Source organism: Danio aesculapii, chromosome 11 (genome assembly GCF_903798145.1).
Source record: "Danio aesculapii chromosome 11, fDanAes4.1, whole genome shotgun sequence".
NCBI classification, from domain to species: domain Eukaryota; kingdom Metazoa; phylum Chordata; class Actinopteri; order Cypriniformes; family Danionidae; genus Danio; species Danio aesculapii.
Genome location: NC_079445.1, coordinates 23,170,654 through 23,191,179, shown reverse-complemented (window position 1 = coordinate 23,191,179; position 20,526 = coordinate 23,170,654). Strand labels below are relative to the sequence as shown.

General features: G+C 36.1%; 1 protein-coding gene across 5 annotated transcripts in view; it reads left to right on the top strand.

The window, feature by feature from the left end:
- atp2b4 (ATPase plasma membrane Ca2+ transporting 4) overlaps positions 1-17,035 on the top strand; it is a 146,719-nt gene extending 129,684 nt beyond the window's left edge. For 3 of the 5 annotated variants that reach the window (XM_056467843.1, XM_056467842.1, XM_056467840.1), the window contains one exon: positions 13,572-17,035. In XM_056467843.1, the coding sequence (XP_056323818.1) occupies positions 13,572-13,766 (195 nt within the window). In that variant the 3' untranslated portion in view covers positions 13,767-17,035. The remainder of the gene's footprint in view (positions 1-13,571) is intronic. The other 2 variants (XM_056467841.1, XM_056467839.1) reach the window with 1 other exon arrangement.
- The last annotated feature ends 3,491 nt before the right edge of the window (positions 17,036-20,526 follow it).

The following is a 20,526-nucleotide window of genomic DNA, read 5'->3' as shown; positions in this document are numbered from 1 at the left end:
GATTTATGTTATTATTTATTCTTATTTTTATTTATTTATTATTGTTCTGTCATTTATTTTGAGTGCAAAATTATTACTTATGTTAAAATGCCAAAAACTTTTTTTACTTGTTATAAAGTCCTAAGAGAAATGGACTATTGTTTGTTTTTAATATTATTTTGTGCTGCAAAATTTGGTTACTAAGCAGCAATAAATAACTCCTTAAAATATAAGGAGTTTTCATGTATTTTTTTACTAAACTAGTAGTGTTTTGAAGTGAATGAATGCATAGTAATCGTGATAACCATGAAACCGTGATTATTCCTCAGACTATAATCATACAACCAAAATCTACAATCGTTGCATCCCTATATCAGTGTGATGCACATGTACTATTGAATAAATCACCTCATGCCAAATGGCTTACGGTAAAAGCAAGCTAACAAAAGAGATGCGTCACAGGTTATAATCTGTTTTGTATAAGTACACTGGAACAATACAAAACAATACTATGTTTTGGTGTGTGTTTTTATAAGACGCCCCACCCAAAACGAACACGTTTAGTCAGTAGACTGTCTTTAGATGGCATTTTATGACTGCGAATATTTCAGATTCTGTTTAAACTTGAATTTAGCATTGTCAGCTCGTAATGGGATTAGCCAAAATGGCATCGAGGGGTATATGTGGTCTAATAGGTGTAGGGAATGCTGGTCATTAAGACGTTTTGATGGATGCTAGTTTTGCACTGTAATCCCAGAGACATTGCTTTCTAATGAGCAAAAACAACTAAATATGATATGTAAACATCAATGCCACTGGTCCACGTTCATGAAACACAAACAGATTTAAAGTACTGTACATGCTGTTCTTTCACAAAAACCTGTTCCTAAGTTATCTTATGCCTGTAAATGTCTTGGGACTCAAAATTTGACATTTCACATGTAGTTGGAATGAGGAGTTTAAAGGGATTGATCACCCAAAAATGAAAATTTGGTCAATTACTCATCCTTCACTTATTCAAGCCTGTTTGAGTTTCTTTCGTTAGTTGAACACAAAAGAAGATATTTTGACAGGGTATCTATGGGGTCTTAAAGTCTAAAATGTCTTCAATCGCAAAAACAGAATTTTAGGCTTTAAAATCTCTTAAATCTACTGAAATATTGTGTTGTGTTAAAATCTTTTTTTTAATTTAAATAATCTTTTTCAATTTTCCTTTCCTTAATTTTCAGCTTCATATTTTGTATAGAATATTCACATTTCTATTCCAAAGAGAAAAAAATGAAAAATACCAAACAATTTTGTAATGTAGTTGATCAAAAGTACCTTTCAGATAGACGTTTGGAAAGCTTTGACTACATTTGTTCTTTTAAAAAGGGAGATACTTTGCTAATATGTAGCTTAGTTTTTACATTAGACAAATACAAATTGTTTTATTTATTCAATTTTTATTTATTTATTCATTTTTCTGTCATTTATTCTCAGTGTAAAATTATTACTTATGTTTAAATGCTAACAACTTTTTTTCACTTATCTTTAGGTCCACGGAGAAATGGACTATTGTTTATTATTTTGTGCTGTATTAATTGGTTAGAGTCGAAATAAATAAAACTTTAAAATATAAGGGTATCTGTGGGGTCTTAAAAAGTCTTAAATAGCAAAAACAGAATTTGTTATAGAATAGAATGTGTGGAATTTGTTATAGAATTTGTTCTAGAATATTCAAATTTCTACTTTAAAGAGAAAGGAAAAATACAAAATTAAAAATACCACACAGTTTTGTAATGTAGTTGATCAAAAGTTGATCAAAAGTATTTGTTCATGCTACCCAATCTGGCCGACACCTATCTAATCACCAACAATCCATCTCAATAAAACTTTTAACTTTTTATTTAAAAATGATATTTTTAACTCTATTTACCATAATGGTTTAATTATTTTCCTTACGATAAGATGTTTTGAAAAGTTCTCCATGTATTTACTGAAGGATACTGAACTGGACAGACTGTGCATGCATTTAGTTTATTATAGTTTTTAAAACTTTTGAAACATTTGTCCATTTTTTTATTTGTTAAAAAAGGTGTATCTTTACAGCACAAGGTTGCTTGTTTTGACACAATAATTAAAATGTTTTGCTAAGAAATATCTAAAAAAAAAAAGTATTATTAAATTGTTATTGTATTATTAAATGTATTAAATTATAATAAGGTTATTGATGGGGCAAATAAAAATTACAGGATTTCAGTTCCTTCAAAATATCTTCTTTTGTGTTAAATAAGACATAATATAAAAAAGAAACTTTTAAAGGTTTATAATCACTTGAGGAGGAGGATTTTCATTTTTTTGGGTGAACTATCCCTTTAAATCTATCTCTTGAAAATATGATTAAACACTATAGGACACAATCTCCTAAACTCGCCAATAGCACTTTTATATGCTCTTGTTTTGACCTTGGTCTCTCCCACATAGTGTATGTATTGCCAAGCAGCCTTTTATGTTGTTGACCTGCACAGCACGTTCACTGTCTGAAGAACCCCCAGGCAGAGACAGATGCAGGCGGCTGGCGGTTCTTCCTGTTTTTTCCAGTCTCATGTTCTGTACCTCAGTCACGTCACGACTCTTTCCTTCTCTCTCTCTCTCTCTCTCTCTCTCTCTCTCTCTCTCTCTCTCTCTGCCTCTCTCTCTCTGCCTCTCTCTCTCTCTGCCTCTCTCTCTCTCTGCCTCTGTCTCTGGACTAACTCCAAATGGTGCTTTTGTGCCTTTGAAGGGGACACCACACATAGGATCGTTCCAAATGAAAGTGAGCAACTGAATCCCTTCATGAAGGAGCCACTCGGAAAGCTGTTAGCAGAGGGTACATGTGATGGAAGTCTTCTGGCAGATTATAATCCTGTGCTTCTGGGTGGCATGTCCTTGCATTTGTTTTGAGGTGTCTTTTTTAGAATCTCATCTGGTATCATTAAGTGTCCAGGTCAACTCAGTAATATTGTAGTGATATTTTATAGTGATTTAGTTAATTTTTTTCCTCAAAGGTGTTTTTATTGAACCTGTTAAATATGCAGTACAAATAGCTTTTCAACAAACAAACAAACCCATCGCACATATACATTTAGGTTCTATAAAAATGTTTTCGCTACTAGCTTAACTACATTTCTCAGGAGCGTAGCAGTAGCGTCACTACTTTCTAAATAAAATATCTTTTAGCGTCCACACAAGCTACATTTACCAATCGGGGATCAATAAGTGACGGCACCGACATTCATGGAGCTGTGAGGCCAGTGTCTAGCCAATGAAAATAAATCCATATGATGGCAAGAATGATGATTTCTTCTTTTTCCTGATTTTCGGTCGTCGACAACAAACTTTTTGGTGCATTACTGCCATCTGATATACTACTATAAATACGCTATATATATATATATATATATATATATATATATATATATATATATATATATATATATATATATATATATATATATATATATATATATATTTTAAAAAGAAAACTGCTTTTATCCTAGCCGAAATAAAACAAATAAGACTTTCTCCAGAAGAAAAAATATTATCAGACATACTGTGAAAATTTCCTTACTCTGTTAAACATCATTTGGGAAATATAAAAAAAAAGAAGGAAAAAAAAATTCAAAGAGGGGGCTAAGAATTCTGACTTCAAGGGCTTCAAAATTTACCCCTAAGACAACACCAACTTAGACAACACTACAACACCTGCACACGTCATTATATGTCGTCACAATCTCTTGCTTCATATGAGATCGCCGATCACGACTGCTGTAGTTTTTCCAGTTGTGTTATTTTTTTGGTATTTGTCTTCAGGAAATCAGGAAAGGCAATGATATCATGTTATCATAACGATATAATGCGGCAATAAGATCGTAACTGGACTGTGCATTTACACCCTGGCCATATTAATCTATGGCCATATTCATCTATGTAAACACTGAAAACAGCAATAACATTATAGCAGACACTGTAAAAAGTTCATTCCAGACACTAGACTTTTCTGACAGGAGATTCGAGTGTCATTGAGTGTCAGAATGTTGTGGCACTGCTATACAGGAGTTATTATTATGAATTATAGACAGTGAAATTTAGCATATTTTATTTTAGGTTTTTTTTTTATTTATTTATTTATTTTTTATTTTATTATTTTTTTTTTTTAAACATGACAGTAAAACACGAACGCGGTTATGAATAAACAGTTGAAGTCAGAATTGTTAGCCCCTTTTTGATTTTTTTTCTTTTTTAAATATTTCCCAAATTGTATTTAACAGAGCCAGGGAATTTTCACAGTGTGTCTGATAATATTTTTTTCTTCTGGAGAAAGTCTTGTTTGTTTTTTCGGATTTCAGCTAGAATAAAAGCAGTTTTTAATTTTTTCAAAACCATTTTAAGGACAAAAATTATGAGCCCCTTTAAGCTAACTTTTTTTTTCTCGATAGTCTACAGAACAAACCATCATTATACAATAACTTGCCTAATTACTCTAACCTGCCTAGTTAACATAATTAACCTAGTTAAATCTTTAAATGTCACTTTAAGCTGTATAGAAGTGTCTTGAAAAATATCTAGTCAAATATTATTTACTGTCATCATGGCAAAGATAAAATAAATCAGTTATTAGAAATGAGTTATTAAAACTATTATGTTTACAAATGTGTTGAATAAAATCTTCTCTCTGTTAAACAGAAATTGGGGGAAAAAATAATTTAGTTCTTTCTTTAGTAATAAGGGGCCAATAATTCAGGGGGCTAATAATTCTGACTTCAACTGTATGAAAACATATGCTTGTTTGTTGTAAAAATTCATAATAATGACAAAAAAATACTAATTTGTGCATCTTCTGACTTCCGTGTGCAGCCATGCTGCCATTGTAGATGGTGTACTCCGTGAAATTTTCGCACCCCTTGGTTTTGAGTGTGGTCCTGACAAATCTCCTTGGAAGGGCTGTCTAGCCCTTCCCCTTAGCCCTACATCTTCAAGCCAATGAGAATTGGGACACCCCTAACCCTTCACGTGAATGCCCAAAACGACAGGTAGGGGTAAGGGTAAGAGCTAAGGGGTAGAATTGGGATTGGTCAAAATGTGCGGACAAGCTGAATCTAAGCTAATTCTTGAATTACATCAACATAAAACTTATAGAAATATGAAATTTATTCATAAGCTTGGCAAATGATTTCAGACAATTTGATGTTTCCCCATTCAAAGAGATAGGAGCTGCACTTTCATGTCTAAGGGGCATATCAAAGATGGTCACCAAGTAAAATGACTTGAAAGGACTTTGTGTAGCATATGCACATAAGATCACTACACTCTTCAAAGGACTAAAGTGATGCTCTTATGGAATTTCCAATTTCTCTCTTTTCTGGCTCACTCGCTCTCTTAGCACCAGCTCTTTCCCTCTTTTCACAACTGCTTTCACACACTCAATCACACTTTTCTCTTTGTCTTTCTCTCTCTCCTTTGGTTTACAGCCCCCTCATCACACCTTGTGTCTTCTGCTCTGACATGTACTAGCTCTCCATCTCTCTTCATTGATATTCTAGAAGGAGCTATGAGTCACTGGCTGTTTTTTCCTGCCTTCCTTATTTAGGTTGCATCAGCAGTGCATTTAACATGAGATATTTGAAGGTGTGTGTGTTTGTGTGCGCGTTAGGCAGACATTGGGTCAAAGGGTTCATTTAACCATAGCGGGGAGAGATCCAAATATTCAGGCAGCTGGGAGCAAATTAAAGGTTCAATTAGGTTCAATTATTTCTAAACTAGATGTGTGAAAATGGACAGATGTAGTCCTGCTGTGTCCTGCCAAACAGTGCATTAAAAATGTTGACTAGATTTTTGTGTTTAATCTGTAATGTGGCATATACAAATCATTATAGACACTGAAATTACAAAATGTATATAGAAATATTGACGCTGTAAAGCGATTAAAAAACATGCTGAATAGTTAAACTAATTAATCACATTTAATCACACAAAAATATTGAAGATGTGCCCCAAAATTATCATTCAAAAATTATATTAAATTAAACATATTACAAAAAACAGACTTTTAAATAAAATAGTAATAAGCCTATTATTTATGGTACAGCTCTGCATAGAGTAGGGGTGTAGCAGTACTCAAAATGACTGCTTTAAGTATTGTGTTTTTTTCATTGTTAAAGTCAATGATCGGTTAATTTTTGTTATGTTACGGGAAAAAGATACAAAACTTAAAATTGCTAGTAATTTATTATTATTATTATTATTATTATTATTACATTTTTGCAGATTTATTAAAAAGAAATACTGAAATATCACATAGTCCTAAGTATTCAGACCCTTTGCTCAGGTAGAAGCACACTTTTGATCTAATACAACCAAGAGTCTAATACAGCCATGACTTTCTACAACTTTCTCCCATCTCCTGACTGCCTCTCTGGAGCTCAGCCACAGTGATCTTTGGGTTGTTCTTTTCCTTTCTCACCAAGGCTCTTTTCAAGTGATAGATCAGTTTGGCCAGACGGCCAGCTCTAGGAAGGGTTCTGGTCATCTCAAACGTCTTCCATTTAAGGATTATGGAGGCCACTGTGCTCTTATGGCCACATGGTACAGTACGATACGGTACAGGTCGGAAAGTTACAGGACAGAAAGTTTCAATCGATGTCATTCTCGCTCGAGGAAATGTCAAAGTAAAGCACTTCTCACAAAACAGATGCTTTATACACATAAATACTTGTGTATAAATGTTCATTGCTAACCTTTCTATGAACAGGATTTGATTATAACTGCAATTATATCAAATAAATAAATAAATGCAATATATATGAACACATACAGGCCCTTACAGTCTCCGATATGTTACCAATTACAGAAAAACTACATACAGCATACATTTAGTGCTTATTTGGGTTCAAAAACAACACACAACGTATAGCGTACAGTCAGTGCATACCTCTCAACTGTATCTTTAATCCCCACCAGCACATGTAACCTCTCGTTAGCCAGTAATTCTGTCATTCTGACTTCATAATAGTCCAAAAGGCGATGATAATAGTTAAACATGGCAGTTTGTTCATGTTTTAGGTTGCTGAAAGAATCATTTACTCCTTTGTTTCTTCTGGCTTCTTCTATGTTTTTTCATGCTTCATTCTCGCGTTTGTCCGTTTCTGAAAGGATTGGATGTCAGAAGCACTTAATTAATCATGCGCACGTTATTATCATCAGCACAAGAAGTTCATTATTTCACGCAGAGAGCTCTCTGGGGAAAGTGAAACCATTCGCGCTTTAGAAGGCCTTGTAAACAACTACGTGGCACAGGGTAGATTATGCTCTTCCTGGCTTTGTGGCTGTTCATCAAGATGACGACAAGGTTTGTTTAAACTTGCGTCAACCATGGATTGTTATTATATGTATATATTATTACGGTGTAACATCTCGGCTGTGTATTTAAAAATGGCGCATCCTTTGTTTTCATTTTCCTGCTTGTGTATGCGCTAGTGACGTTTCTCTGCAAACCAATAGCGTTCAGCTGCGCAACTTGCTCTGCTTTTTGGCACCCTTTTGTTGTGCTAAGTACCCTTCCGAAAAAGGTACCCAACAAGTGGTACGGTATGGTTCACTTTTTGGTACCTTTTGACAGTGAAAACGGCCATAAAAGCATACCAAACCATACCGTACCACTTAGTGGAAACGGCCCAGCAGAATTTATTTTTGTAACCATGGCCAGATCTGTGCCTTGCCACAATTCTATCTCTGAACTGTTCAGGCAGTTCCTTTGACCTCATAATTCTCATTTGCTCTGACATGCATTGTGAGCTGTAAGGTCTTATACAGACAAGCGTGTGGCCTTAATCAAGTCCTGTTAATTAGTATAATCAAACACAACTGGACTCAAATAAAGGTTTAGAACCATCTCAAGGATGATGAGAAAAATGGACAGCACCTGAGTGTCACAGCAATGGGTCTGAATACCTAGGACCATCTGATATGTCAGTTTTTCCTATTTAATAAATCTGCAAAAATGTCAACAGTTCTGTTTTTCTGTCAATATGAGGAGCTGTGTGTACATTGAGGGAAAAAAATATTCAAATTGTTTTAGCAAATAAATTTAGAATAAATAAATAAATAAATAAATTGAGGGGGAATACTTTCTGTTCCCACAGTGTGTGGGTATGGATTTTATAAATATATAACTTTTCGGCTACATTTGATTTTAAAACAATGGTTGCTGCTGTGTCAATCATTGAAACTTGATGTGTGTCAGCAGCTCACGCTCAAAAAAGGAAAAGACTTCAACAGGTAATTGGCCTGGTCGGGCCAGTGCTGCCTTGACACTGAAGATTGATTTTTAATTAATGCCTCTATTTGTCAATTGCTTGCCAATACAGTCTTAGAATTGAGAAACACTTTGTGCTTTTAAGCCTTTAAATGCTACCTTTTCTGTAATGTCGTAAATACCATGCTTTTTAGTTCCTCTTATCTGATTGGATGTTGTCAGCGCATTCTATTTTTTATTTTATTTTTTTAAACCTGGTAACAACTAGCACAGCAAAGAGATAGCAACATAGCGACAAAAACGTCTCTTACTAATGTTTTGGAAGCAGACTTTTATGTGGGTACAACACGGCGAAAAAATTGTGTATTTTGCACAGTTTGCCATCAATTTGGCAAGTCAGCCACATTTTGTTAAATAATTTCGAACTGCAATAAAGAACCTGGTAGTTTTCCATACTGCTCTTTTTGTTTGCATTACATTTTGAATTTCGCTCATTACACATTTATTAACATTTTTAAAGTATTTAAATTCTAGATTCACAGACGTTATTTTTGACACATTATTTAAAATATGTGGCTAAGAAATGGCTATTATCTTCTCTTTTATGGTGGGGCTTGTGAAAATTTTGGCAGGGCAAGTAAAAATCTTAACCACTGGCCAGATCGGGCCAATTGAAGAAATCCTTAGCGTTGAACTACTTCTACAATTTTTCCTGTATGTACAGCCTTTACTTTGAGCTACCATGTATGAACTACTTTAATAAGCCAACCAATCAATAAGACTGGGTTTATTGATTTAATATTGATTCTATAGATATATATTTTAAATAACTCAAAATATGTTGAAATTAATTAGTCAAGCATTATGACTGTGTACCATATGAATATAGTCTATAGTCATCTTTGCAGTCAGCCAAATTAGTGATTCAGATTCAAGCTCTGCGAGAATTTATGCGGAGGGAGTAGAAGCTTCACAAATGACTTCAGCCTGCTGTTGCTGCATTTATCACAGGCTGATAGAATTTAGTCACTTAGCAGACATCCATTTTACAGTTCTTCTGATGCCCTCCTTTCCCTTCTCTGTTGTGCATTGCCTCATCTGTGCTATTTTCAACTAATGCAGAAATAGTTTGACTGATTAAAACGAAGACAATTTCTTTGTTGTCTTTTAAGATGCAGAGAGATCTGTGATCACAACGCAACTGAGCTCTCTGACATGCAGCTTGGTTTTACATGCAAGGCTTTCTCTGAATATTGAGAGATAAAGCGTGACAGGGCATAGCTGCATGGTACAAGAATGTAAACCTGAGAAATAAACAGAGATTGAACAGACTAAGCCTCGGTGGATTGGCTGAGCTGGCAGGGCAGCAGCTTCTTCACACATTTGTTGTTACCAGGGGCTTCATGTAGGGAAAAGACCCTTGCAAAACGAGTTACACCAATTCACAATTTGTCTTGCGTGGTTTTTCTCAAGGCTGAACCCATAAAACTGTAAGAGAGCACGACTCGTTTCTGACGTTGCACCACACCGCGCAGAGAGTCTCACAGCACATGTTTAGAAGGACTGGATGCACACGCTATGCATTTTAATGCTCTGACTACTTGTTTTCCTCAGGGTTTTATTTTGGAACACAAAAACAGAAACATTCTTCACTTTACTGTTTGGATTTTCCCCAAGTAAACATCAAAACCTGGACATGTGTTTCCCACAAAATACAAGTTGACCTCGAGTCTTAAATAAATAGTATCCTCGGGCAGTGGTAAGTGTAGCTTGAGCATATGGCACTGGTCAAAGATTGCTCTTCTGCTGAAGGCCTGTCCGAGCTCACTACCAAAAAAACTACCTGACAAACTGCCCTGTTGGTATTCCTGCATGTAAAGTAGCAAACCCTTAAACTCTGACTGCATGCCTCTGTGTGTATTTAAAGGCACAATATGTATGTTTTCATTAAAATCTCTCTCTCTCTCTCTCTCTCTCTCTCTCTCTCTCTCTCTCTCTCTCTCTCTCTCTCTCTCTACATATATATATATATATATATATATATATATATATATATATATATATATATATATATATATATATATATATATATATATGTGTATATATATATATGTATATATATGTATATATATGTATATATATATATATGTATCTATCTATATAATGTATCTATATAATGTATCTATCTATCTATATATATATATATATATATATAATGTATCTATATAATGTATCTATATAATGTATCTATCTATATAATGTATCCATCTATCTATCTATCTATATATATCTATAGATAGATAGATATATATCTATAGATAGATAGATAGATAGATAGATGGATGTATCTATATCTATACATGTATCTATATATATATATATATATCACAGGGTTGTTTGATTGTTCCAGTTAGCTATTTATTTATTTATTAAATAGCATTTTTTTAAATTGCTGGAAAATGCTAGTGTGTCATACTGTGTGCATTATGCGTCCTATTTGAACATCTCCATTTTAAAATAACAAACTTGAGCATGCAAAACATGCGATGTGTTAACAGCCCCTTTCTTTGACTCACTATATTACTCCTGTGCATGGCGCGGCCCTGTTTGCAGTGGAATTTAAATTCACGTGCAACTACTTCACGTGGCTGATAAAAGATGTCCAGCGAGGTCTAAAATTCCCAGGTCTGCTCCAGGCATCCTAGTTGTATAACTTTATTCTCTTAGATGACACCATTATGGTTAACATACTTGTCCTGGCTTTTCTCAGTTTTGCAACGGTAGTGAACGGTGGAGTTTTTGAACCTACAGAAACTTCATACATCATAAAAGTAATCCTTAAATGAACTGTTATCAATGGATTCTACAATTGTATACATCAATTCAAGCAAGATGACATATTCTGTATGAAGCTACAGTTGTAAATCTTCACCTTAGCTTTCAGCGGCTACGTGTTATGTCTTTGGCAACTTTCTCATGATATTTTATTCAGTTTTATATATTTTTCTTATAAAAACCCATTACTTTTCTTCAGAAGAAAGTCACAAACCCAGTGGAGTTGCATGGATTACTTTTAGGATGATGTACTTTTCAGATCTTCAAAAACTCAAGCATCATTCACCGCCATTACAAAGCAATGATATTGCCTAAGATATATCTGATAGAATAAAGGCATATACACCTAGGATGGCTTGAAGGTATGTAAACTGCTGGATGGTTTCCATTTTTTGGATAAACTGTTCCTTTAATAAATAACAGATCAGTTCAGCCATACTTTATATATTATACTCAGTTAAAAGTCCTGTATGGGAGTATGGAATCTGAACGTCTTCATGTGTAGATGCATGTTTGTTTCACATATTAGACAGTATCTTATCTGTTCTCTTTCTACCACCTGAGAGAGGTACTCTTCTCCACGACTACTTGATTTTACCCTTTAACTGGTGTTACAAAAGCAGGACTCCTAAAAATGTATTTATTTATTCTTAAATAAAGAAAAGAATGCATCAGAGTCGTAAATTGAACCAACCAGCTTTGCTGTGATTCACAATATTACTCTATTGGTTAACATGTAATTAGTTGAGCTCCAATGTGCAGATAAGTGTAGGGGAAAGAGATCTTTTACAGCACTCACTTCCAATGAAGCATTGCAAATGATCCAATAGTCGGTTTCCTGCACTCTCAAAATATCTGAAAATATGTTTGTATATTTTGTGATAGTCAAGCTTATTGTTTCTCTTTCAGCAGCAACTTTAAATACTTTTATATTTCCTATGTTTATTAGTTAATTCGGTAACACTTTATTTTGATGATCCCTATTGCACATTTTGTTGACTAAAAGTTGCATTGCCAATTGCCAACTACTTCTCAGTTGAGTATTAGTAGACTGTCTGCTTAATATCTGCTGATACTGCTCCTTCAACGTTTAGCTAATTATAAGATACTTTGCTAGGACATGTCGACTTACACTAACCTTAACCTAACAGTCTACTTATTATCTATTGAGAATTAGTTGCCATGTAGATGCAGTGTAACTTAAATTCAACAAACGGGCCATCAAAATAAAGTGATACCGATAATTCAGTGTCATTTGTAATACGTCATGGGAGTGTAGTTCTTTCCATAATATGCTTCCTATTAAATATTGCATTGTGGTTCTCATCTTAGCTGCTTGTTTCATGGTTTATAATGCTTTAGCCAAGGCTAAAGGGAAGAACACATTTCTGGAAGCAGCACTTCTAAAAAGTGGGTGGGCATGGATGCACTATATTGCCCTATAGAGAAAATCACAGGGATCTTTACATCGGAATCTGGCTGGATGTGGCATAGAGTCTTTTTAGGGCTCTACACAATTACTGCCTATATATAACCGGGTAATTCAGGTGCCATTAAATACTTCCTGTAGTAGTTCAGTCAATCTGATCACTTCTTTCTGTGGTTGAAAGAGACAAAGCTTGAACTTGCAGCATTTCCTTGATGATTGTTATGTGATTGCCACTTTTTTTTCTTTCCCCTCTCTATACAAAACAACATTACTTGATTTTTATTTTTTATTTTTTTTGTTCCTCTTCTCTGGCTTGCTTGGTTTGGGACTTGTAGGGCTTTGCTTCGATGGATTTGCTCTTCAGTGTTTGGACTTTCAGCAGTGAAAATTAAACCACACTGAACTGAAATAAACTGAGCTTCAACTCTGAAAACTGGACTGACACTGTTTCAGTTTACTGGAACTTCTATGTTAAGCTGCTTTGACACAATCTACATTGTAAAAGCGCTATAGAAATAAACATGAATTGACTTGAATTTTGGGGTTGCAGTTTATCATTCTATCTCCCATCTATACTGACAGATCGTCATAAAATAAATACTGCACATCTGCCATTTTTGGCTCCTAAATGGCTCATAAAAGCATCGATTGCATGTCCATCTTGTCTTGCAGTGCTTCTGTGATTTTAATCCTTGTGTTAGTAACGTTTTGAAGCTTGTGATTGATATGGATGTGTCCCACTTACAGTTTTATGCTATGCCTGATTTCCTCATTCACTTGCCCCAAATAGGAAATTGCATCACAGCTGTGGTTTGTTTTGAATTCATCCGTGTTTCTCTATTCAGCGATCTGTGCTGTTGGTTTTTATTTGTTTGATTTTTCGTAAGAAGCTTGAGTGCTATTGTGGAAATGAAATATCTCCCACCGCTGACCATATTTTGTGTTGTTCTCCAGATCCAGCACATCCTGCCCTGAAGCGGACTCCATGCCAGTGCGATCCCACTAATTCCTTCTCTTTTTCTCTCTCTCTCTCCCTACTCCTCCTCGCTGCAGATTAAGGTGGTGAACGCATTCCGTAGCTCCCTTTACGAGGGCCTAGAGAAGCCAGAATCCAGAAGCTCCATCCATAACTTCATGTCCCACCCTGAGTTTGTACCCATCTCCGAAGAGGAATCCCGCATCTCCACGATAGACGAAGGCTGTGCAGAGTTCGAGCTCCCCTTCTCTTCCAAACCTCTTCAGAGCTAGGATATGTCTTTGTGACTCTTCCATCATCCTCCAGTGCAACTACCCTAAAATCGTCATCTTTTTTTTGTTCCGTTGTTGTCTTTTTAAAACCCGTTCACCACTCCTCCCGTGGAGCCCTGCTGATGCACATCTGAGAGACAGCAGCACCTACAGTTCAGCGGCTGATGGGGTGACCACAATCCCTTTCTCCTGTCCTCCATCTCCTTGCCCCTCTCGACTTGCACTGTGTCGGCAGCAGCAGCAGCAGCGCTCTGTAAGTACATGCGGCTGTGCTGCAGCCCATGTGACGCATGGCCTAACTTACACACTAGAGGGCGACGCTGCGGCAAACGCCCTCTCAGCCTCTCACTGGCATTTTTATCTCTTATACAGTTGTGATTTTTCTCATTTTTATATTATTATTGTCTTTGTTCTTGTGTAATGCTGTAATCATTTTGTTATTTGTCCCAGGACTCTCATTTACATAGTTTATTTTTGTTTTGTTTTGCTGAAACAGCCGATCGTTCATGCAGTCGCTGTGTGAATAGATTTCTCTCCTCTTTTTTTTTTTAAACCTCTCTCAATTTGCTGTTTTAAGGTGGATTGAGCAACACACTCTCTTAGTTGAAATGATTTTATGCTCTAATGGACGTTTTAATTAGTTCAGACACACTACAGTACAATCTTGTCTTACATACAATGCTGTTAGGCTCATTTTGGGTGTTCTGTCACTTCATATGTACAGATGTAAGGCTGCTATAGTGACCGTTAGCAGAATAAAAACAAACGAAAATAAACGTATTCGATAGCTATGAGTTCAGAATACCTGATTGGCTCTCAAGGGGGCAGGGAGGGTCATCCTACACATCATCTCATCCAAGTCACACCCCGTTGGGCATCTCTAGTCTCTTGTTAATGCGTCGAAATTAATGGCCCAAGCTAACTAGCGAGTACTTTTAAGGTACAGCACCTCACCATTGTGTGCATGTATCTGTCCGTAGGTTCATCTTTGTCTGATTGTACGGGAACGGGGATTGTAATGCTAATCTTTACAGGATAACGACTAACGAATAGAATTTTCCTATTTCCTCTCTTTCAGAAAAAACAAAATGTGATAGAAGTGAATCTGTATGTGTGTACTTTTTCCTCAGCTCTGCAGTTAGGTGTTCTCCTTGTTATCAGCCTGTGCTCCACATAAGTTACATACGTAGACGGCACTGGTAGAGCTCCGAAATCCCATCCCTGAACTTAGCCTGCGAGGGTAAGGGGACTGCACGTAGTAAGCATGCTTTTGCTATTTATAAAAAGAAAGAAGAAAAAAAAAAACAGACCCAACAGCATGCGGCAGGGGCTTCCGTGAGCTCTGCTAAAACCTGGATGACAAACTAGATTGGACAGTTTTCGTGAGAGCGCGGCCTCAATGACATATGGTTTTTATTAGCCGAAACATACAACTGCCACAGACCGACCTTCCGCTCATACCAGTCTAGGTTCAACGGATTCCTCAAATTACACCTTTTTCTACTTGCTCAGAGCCATATTTTATAGATTGTTCTTTTATATCCCATTGTTTTTTCAGTTTATTTTGTATTTCCAACCAAATTCGAAAAACACACAGAGTGTCACTGCCTAAAGACTAAAGGAAAAACAAAAACCTAGATGGACCACTTTAATGTTTACGGAACGGTTCCACAGCAGTTGGCTGATGCTGCGCTTCCCCCTACTGGCAGTTTTTGTTATTTCGCTTAAGTGGAACATGGTATGTTATTGTGGGGAAGCATGCATGGGTTTCATATAAAGCTCAATGTTTTGTTCCTTTTTTACAATTGTTCTGTATTTTTATATTAAGTACTTTTTAATATTTTGGGAAAAATATAAATATAGGTGTATAGGCCAGAGAGTTTGGTTATATGACAAATTAGGAAATTAAGCAGTTAAGTACATGCAGTTATATATAGATCTATAAATATATAAATATTTATGCCACGTTTGTTGTAACCACATGCGTTGTCAGATACGATGTCCGAGCTAAGGAAGTTACGAGTTTACTGTAAGGTCAAGTTCTCGACAGAACATATTAGGCCTTATCCTGTATTGTGTACTCCAAACCCGCAGCCACAAATATAGATGTGCTAAAGTCTTAATTAATTCTATAATTTGGCACCTAATTGGAATCTAAACCATCGTGGGTGATGTGAATTAAAGCTTTTGAGGTCTTCAACATTTGTGTTCTGATGACAAAACGTCATTTATTTTGTGTAAGTTTTCTCTATGACCCTTTAAAGAGGCTAAAAGTCTATGGAAAATGATTGAGATTGTTGCTTATGCTCTGTGTTGTCATCATTTTTGACTGAATTGTCTTTTTTGTTGTTGTCATATGCAGCTCTGGATACAAATTAAGCATACATACTGTATGTTGCACAAAATGTATTTCAAAATGACTTCATGTGGAAGCAGTCAGATGGTTTCCAGTTAGAGCTTTACATAAATTCTGCCAAAGTGTTGCTTTTGTAAAGTCAGTTCTGATTTCTGTCTTTGTTCTTGTTCATTTAGAAGAACTTATAACTGGATTTTGTTTTTTTCATTTGGATTCCCCCAATATTTCCCCTCCATGCGGAACACAAATTCAGTTTTAGTTGGCATTGCTTGGACATGATGGATACAGAACAACGATCAAAGCCATTGTCTTTTTTTTTTTTTCTCGGTTCCCTTTAATAACTATTCAGAACAATTTCTGTTATTGCACGTTTCTTTCACGCATTCTGTAAACTGAGAATCGCTTCAAGGTGTTGTGCAATAACTTTATCGTATTAATACTCTACTGAAGTTGTCTGACAGTCCTTGTTTGGTTGGTTGGTTGGGACGGGAGGAAATGATACACCATAGCTGTAAATAAAAGATGTGTTTTAAAACTGGAATATAACAGATTAAGTTATAACCGCTTATTTTGCATATGTTTAGTCCAATTACATCTGATGTTGAACGAAATTGTATATGATTGCGGGGGAAAGCAGTCAAGCGAACATCTGATTTCTGTAATTCATATGAAACACAGTAATATACACTGGTGTTATTTTTGTATAAACATAATATCATATATGTGGCATGCATTACTTATAAACAAATTGGTGGTTCAAAGCAATATGTACAACCTGGTGCGATTGGTATTTTTAGTGTCCTGTGTAGCTTAAACCACGCTGTACTTGGGGAAAAATGCATTGGAAAAAAAATCGTAATTGTTCAATATATGTGTTCAATGTTCTGCATGATTACATATGGAATGAGGCGTCCCCAAATGTTTACTTGTTTCTAGAATGAATGTGACACACAAACACACACACACACACATGCGCACTCTCACACATTATCAACAGACTCTGCAAAGGAAACACACACTGACTCTATGCTGTTCTAGAAAACAACGTTCTGCACAGAGGAGATGAAAGCATCTCATTTCTTGTCTAGACATCATGAGAGAGCACTGCTCCATTACATTTCCTAATTACTGGGGTGTGGGAATTGGGGAATGACTGCCAGAGTATGTGCTTAAACAATTTCTGCTTTTCTTTTTACGAGTTTCGCTTTCGCTCTGGCTTCATTTTGTTACTTTTATAGCCATAAGCCTTGGCTGTTGATTGAACTGCCTAATTGCAGAGTGGTACGAGCTTTGATGTTCCATCACCTTATTGTGTGGGTTACCAGCTCCATCCAGAAAGCTCCCTCTCATCCATGCATGATCCATCAAAGATGAAAGACGCTAGCGCAGTAAAGCTGAAGGACTTTCGTTAAGGTAGGCAACAGTCGTACTTGAGTCCCCATTTCACTTTCCTAAAATGCACTGATTCCCTTTACTTTCTTTATTCCCAAACTTTTCCTCTAATTGAGGGCTTGAGAGAGAAAGAGAGCATTGTTCAGTAAACTTGTTCATGTTAGGTTTAGCTATTTCCATCATCCATTGAATATGTGTGGTCTTACGTCCTAAACGAAGCTGACTCATTGCTTAATGCATGTACAGATAAAAGTTTTAACACATCATTATTACCATTTGGTACTATTTTTCCTCGACCCTTTTGTATTCGATGTGATTGTGGGACATATGAATCATGACAGATTCTTTAAATTAGGTTGCTTTAATTGAGCAAGACTAACCCCTACTCCACTACTCGCTGTTTTGTGGGATAAACAGGCTTTAGCAAGCCTCTGTAACCCTCATCCCACCAAACCTCACTCCCATCCGGGTCACGGCACCAACATACTCCATCCCCATTCAGAGCGGGAGTCAAACCATTGTCTCTGGCATATGAAGCAAGCGAAGTAACAAGGACCAAGAAGATCACAGCCAATTGCCTGCCTCTGTTACCCTTATCCTCCTAAACCTCACTGCCATCCGGGTCACGGCACCAACAGAATCCCTCTGGGTTCAAGTGAAACTCAAAATGGCATGATTTGCATTGAAGACTTGCAAACTTACGCCAAGGTGAAGGCCTGCACATTCTATTTCACCTATTGCGCTTTGCCCGCAGAATGAATACTAGCTGCCCTCCATTACACTTGCCAATCTGAACCTATTCAGGTCACGGCACCAATGTAATGCCTTGCGTTTTACTTGCCCCACTCAAAGTGGGATTCAAACCAAAAGTGGGTGCACTAACAAGGACACTGAAAATCATAGCTTCTACACTGAATGTCTCTATAGTGCACAGCTGGCCTCCATTACGCTCGCCCTTCTAAACCTCGCTTTTATCCAGGTCAGAATGCCTGTGTGAATTTTTCGCTTCTCTGTTCCAAGTGGGATTCAAACCATGGGAGGTGGGGGTGATAACAATGATTTTAAAGACCCCAACATCTAGTGTCAATTACCAGTAGGCCTCATAAGGCAAGGGGTGTGAGATTTACTCACATTCTTAGATCCAGCTAGTACTTAAGGACAAGGACTTTGCACAGTGAGTGACGAAATGGAGGATAAAATCAGTTTACAGTCATTTTAGAGGAAGAAATGCAGTGTTTTGAGAATTTAACTCATTTTTTCTACTCTAAACATGCCATCTCTAGGATCACAGAAGTGCCAAAGGACCACATGGACAGCCTGCACCACTGTGTCTGATTGATTTAGTCCTGAGTAATCGGTTAAAGATGAGAAAACCGTCTTCAATAATTGGTGTGTGGAAAATGTGGTGGCATTAATTGATTTCGAATAAAAGTGAATCGGATTTGCATTTGTTTTAAATGATTTAATTGAATCTAATGTTGAATCGAAATCCCATGTGTCCTAATGTCCTCTGTTTACAGTCTCTTTGGATGACACGTGCTCAATGTAATGTAGTTTTAAGGGCTATAAGGTGGCAGTAGGGGGATACGCTGTTACTGCATCTGTGTGTAATGAAGTTGAGGATTTAACTTAAAACGTTCTTGAAAAAGTAGTGTATGCTTATTTGGTTTGTTTTCCATCATCAAAGTGTGAATTGAGTACATTTAAATCCATACTTGATTCAACCTTCATGTTGCATGAATGGGAACATTCACCATAAGCAGCTGAATTATCATTTCATTGATTGTCAATGTGCACGTAGAGAAAATAATTAAGTACATTTTGGATTCAGACAGCAAAATGTGTGTGTTTGACGAGAAGATCTTGACCTGACAGTCATTAACAGTGTCTGCAGCCAGTGTGTGTTTTAATAGGTGAAAAAGAAGAAAAAAAAATCTAGATTTTGTTAAGCTCTCCTTATCATTATCATGCTGAAATGTCAGTCCTGCTTGCTTCGAACTATGCAACAGATTCATTGGATTAAAATATGATGAATTGTTTATTATTCTCGCCGCTGTCATGGCAATGCTCTCTCTCTCTTCCTTTCTGTTTCTCTCTGTACGCTTGCTTTATTTTGTCAAAGTGAATTCAGCCATGCCCATATTTCATTACTTTATACTAATGCGAGTGTATTATCTATGTAATCTATGTGTGTGATGGGCACACATTCAAGTTTTCTTTACTTTTTTGTAATATATGATCATGTGGAATGCCTTGTTCTTTGTCCTGTCGTTAAAATTTAACAGAACAAAATTGAAAAAAGGATAATCAAGCAATTGAAGTCAAAGTTATTATATAAACTATATATATATATACATATATATACAAATCTATATATATATAAATAAAGCCATTAGAATTTGAAATACAACGAGCCTTGTCATGTGCTTGTTTCTTGTAATTGTTTTTGATGGTTTTTGTTAAAACACTGAAGGTAATGAATATGCCAATTTACAGCTGTGTATTGGTTATATTTAGAAAATGTTACTATAGAAACTGCTGATCTATGTCTGGCTTCCTCAAATACACATATGCCAATTATCTACCTTTTTACCAGGTTCAAAATTACTGAGCAATCTAGAACAGTGAAATTTGAATCATATGAGTTGCATAGCACATAAAAATAGAAATGAAGAATTTGAAAAAGAACACTTTCAGATACCTCCGGTATTGGTGTAAATCCTACTCCCACAAATGTTATCAGACTTTGTAAAATGGAGAGCCTGACAGCAAGTTGTCCAGATGAAAGCCAAAGGTAAGATCCTTTCAGCCACAAAAAGAAAGGCTAGTTGTTCCATATCTGGTAATTGAAAAAATAAAAATAAATAAATAAATAATGGGATCTTTACAAATTCATCAACTCATTCGAGTCCCTCAACAATGCTGGTCCTTGAAAGGTCTGGATGCAGACACGATGCAATCTCAAACATATGCAAGCTGAGCTGCATACAATGCTTTTAATTTTTGCTAGCT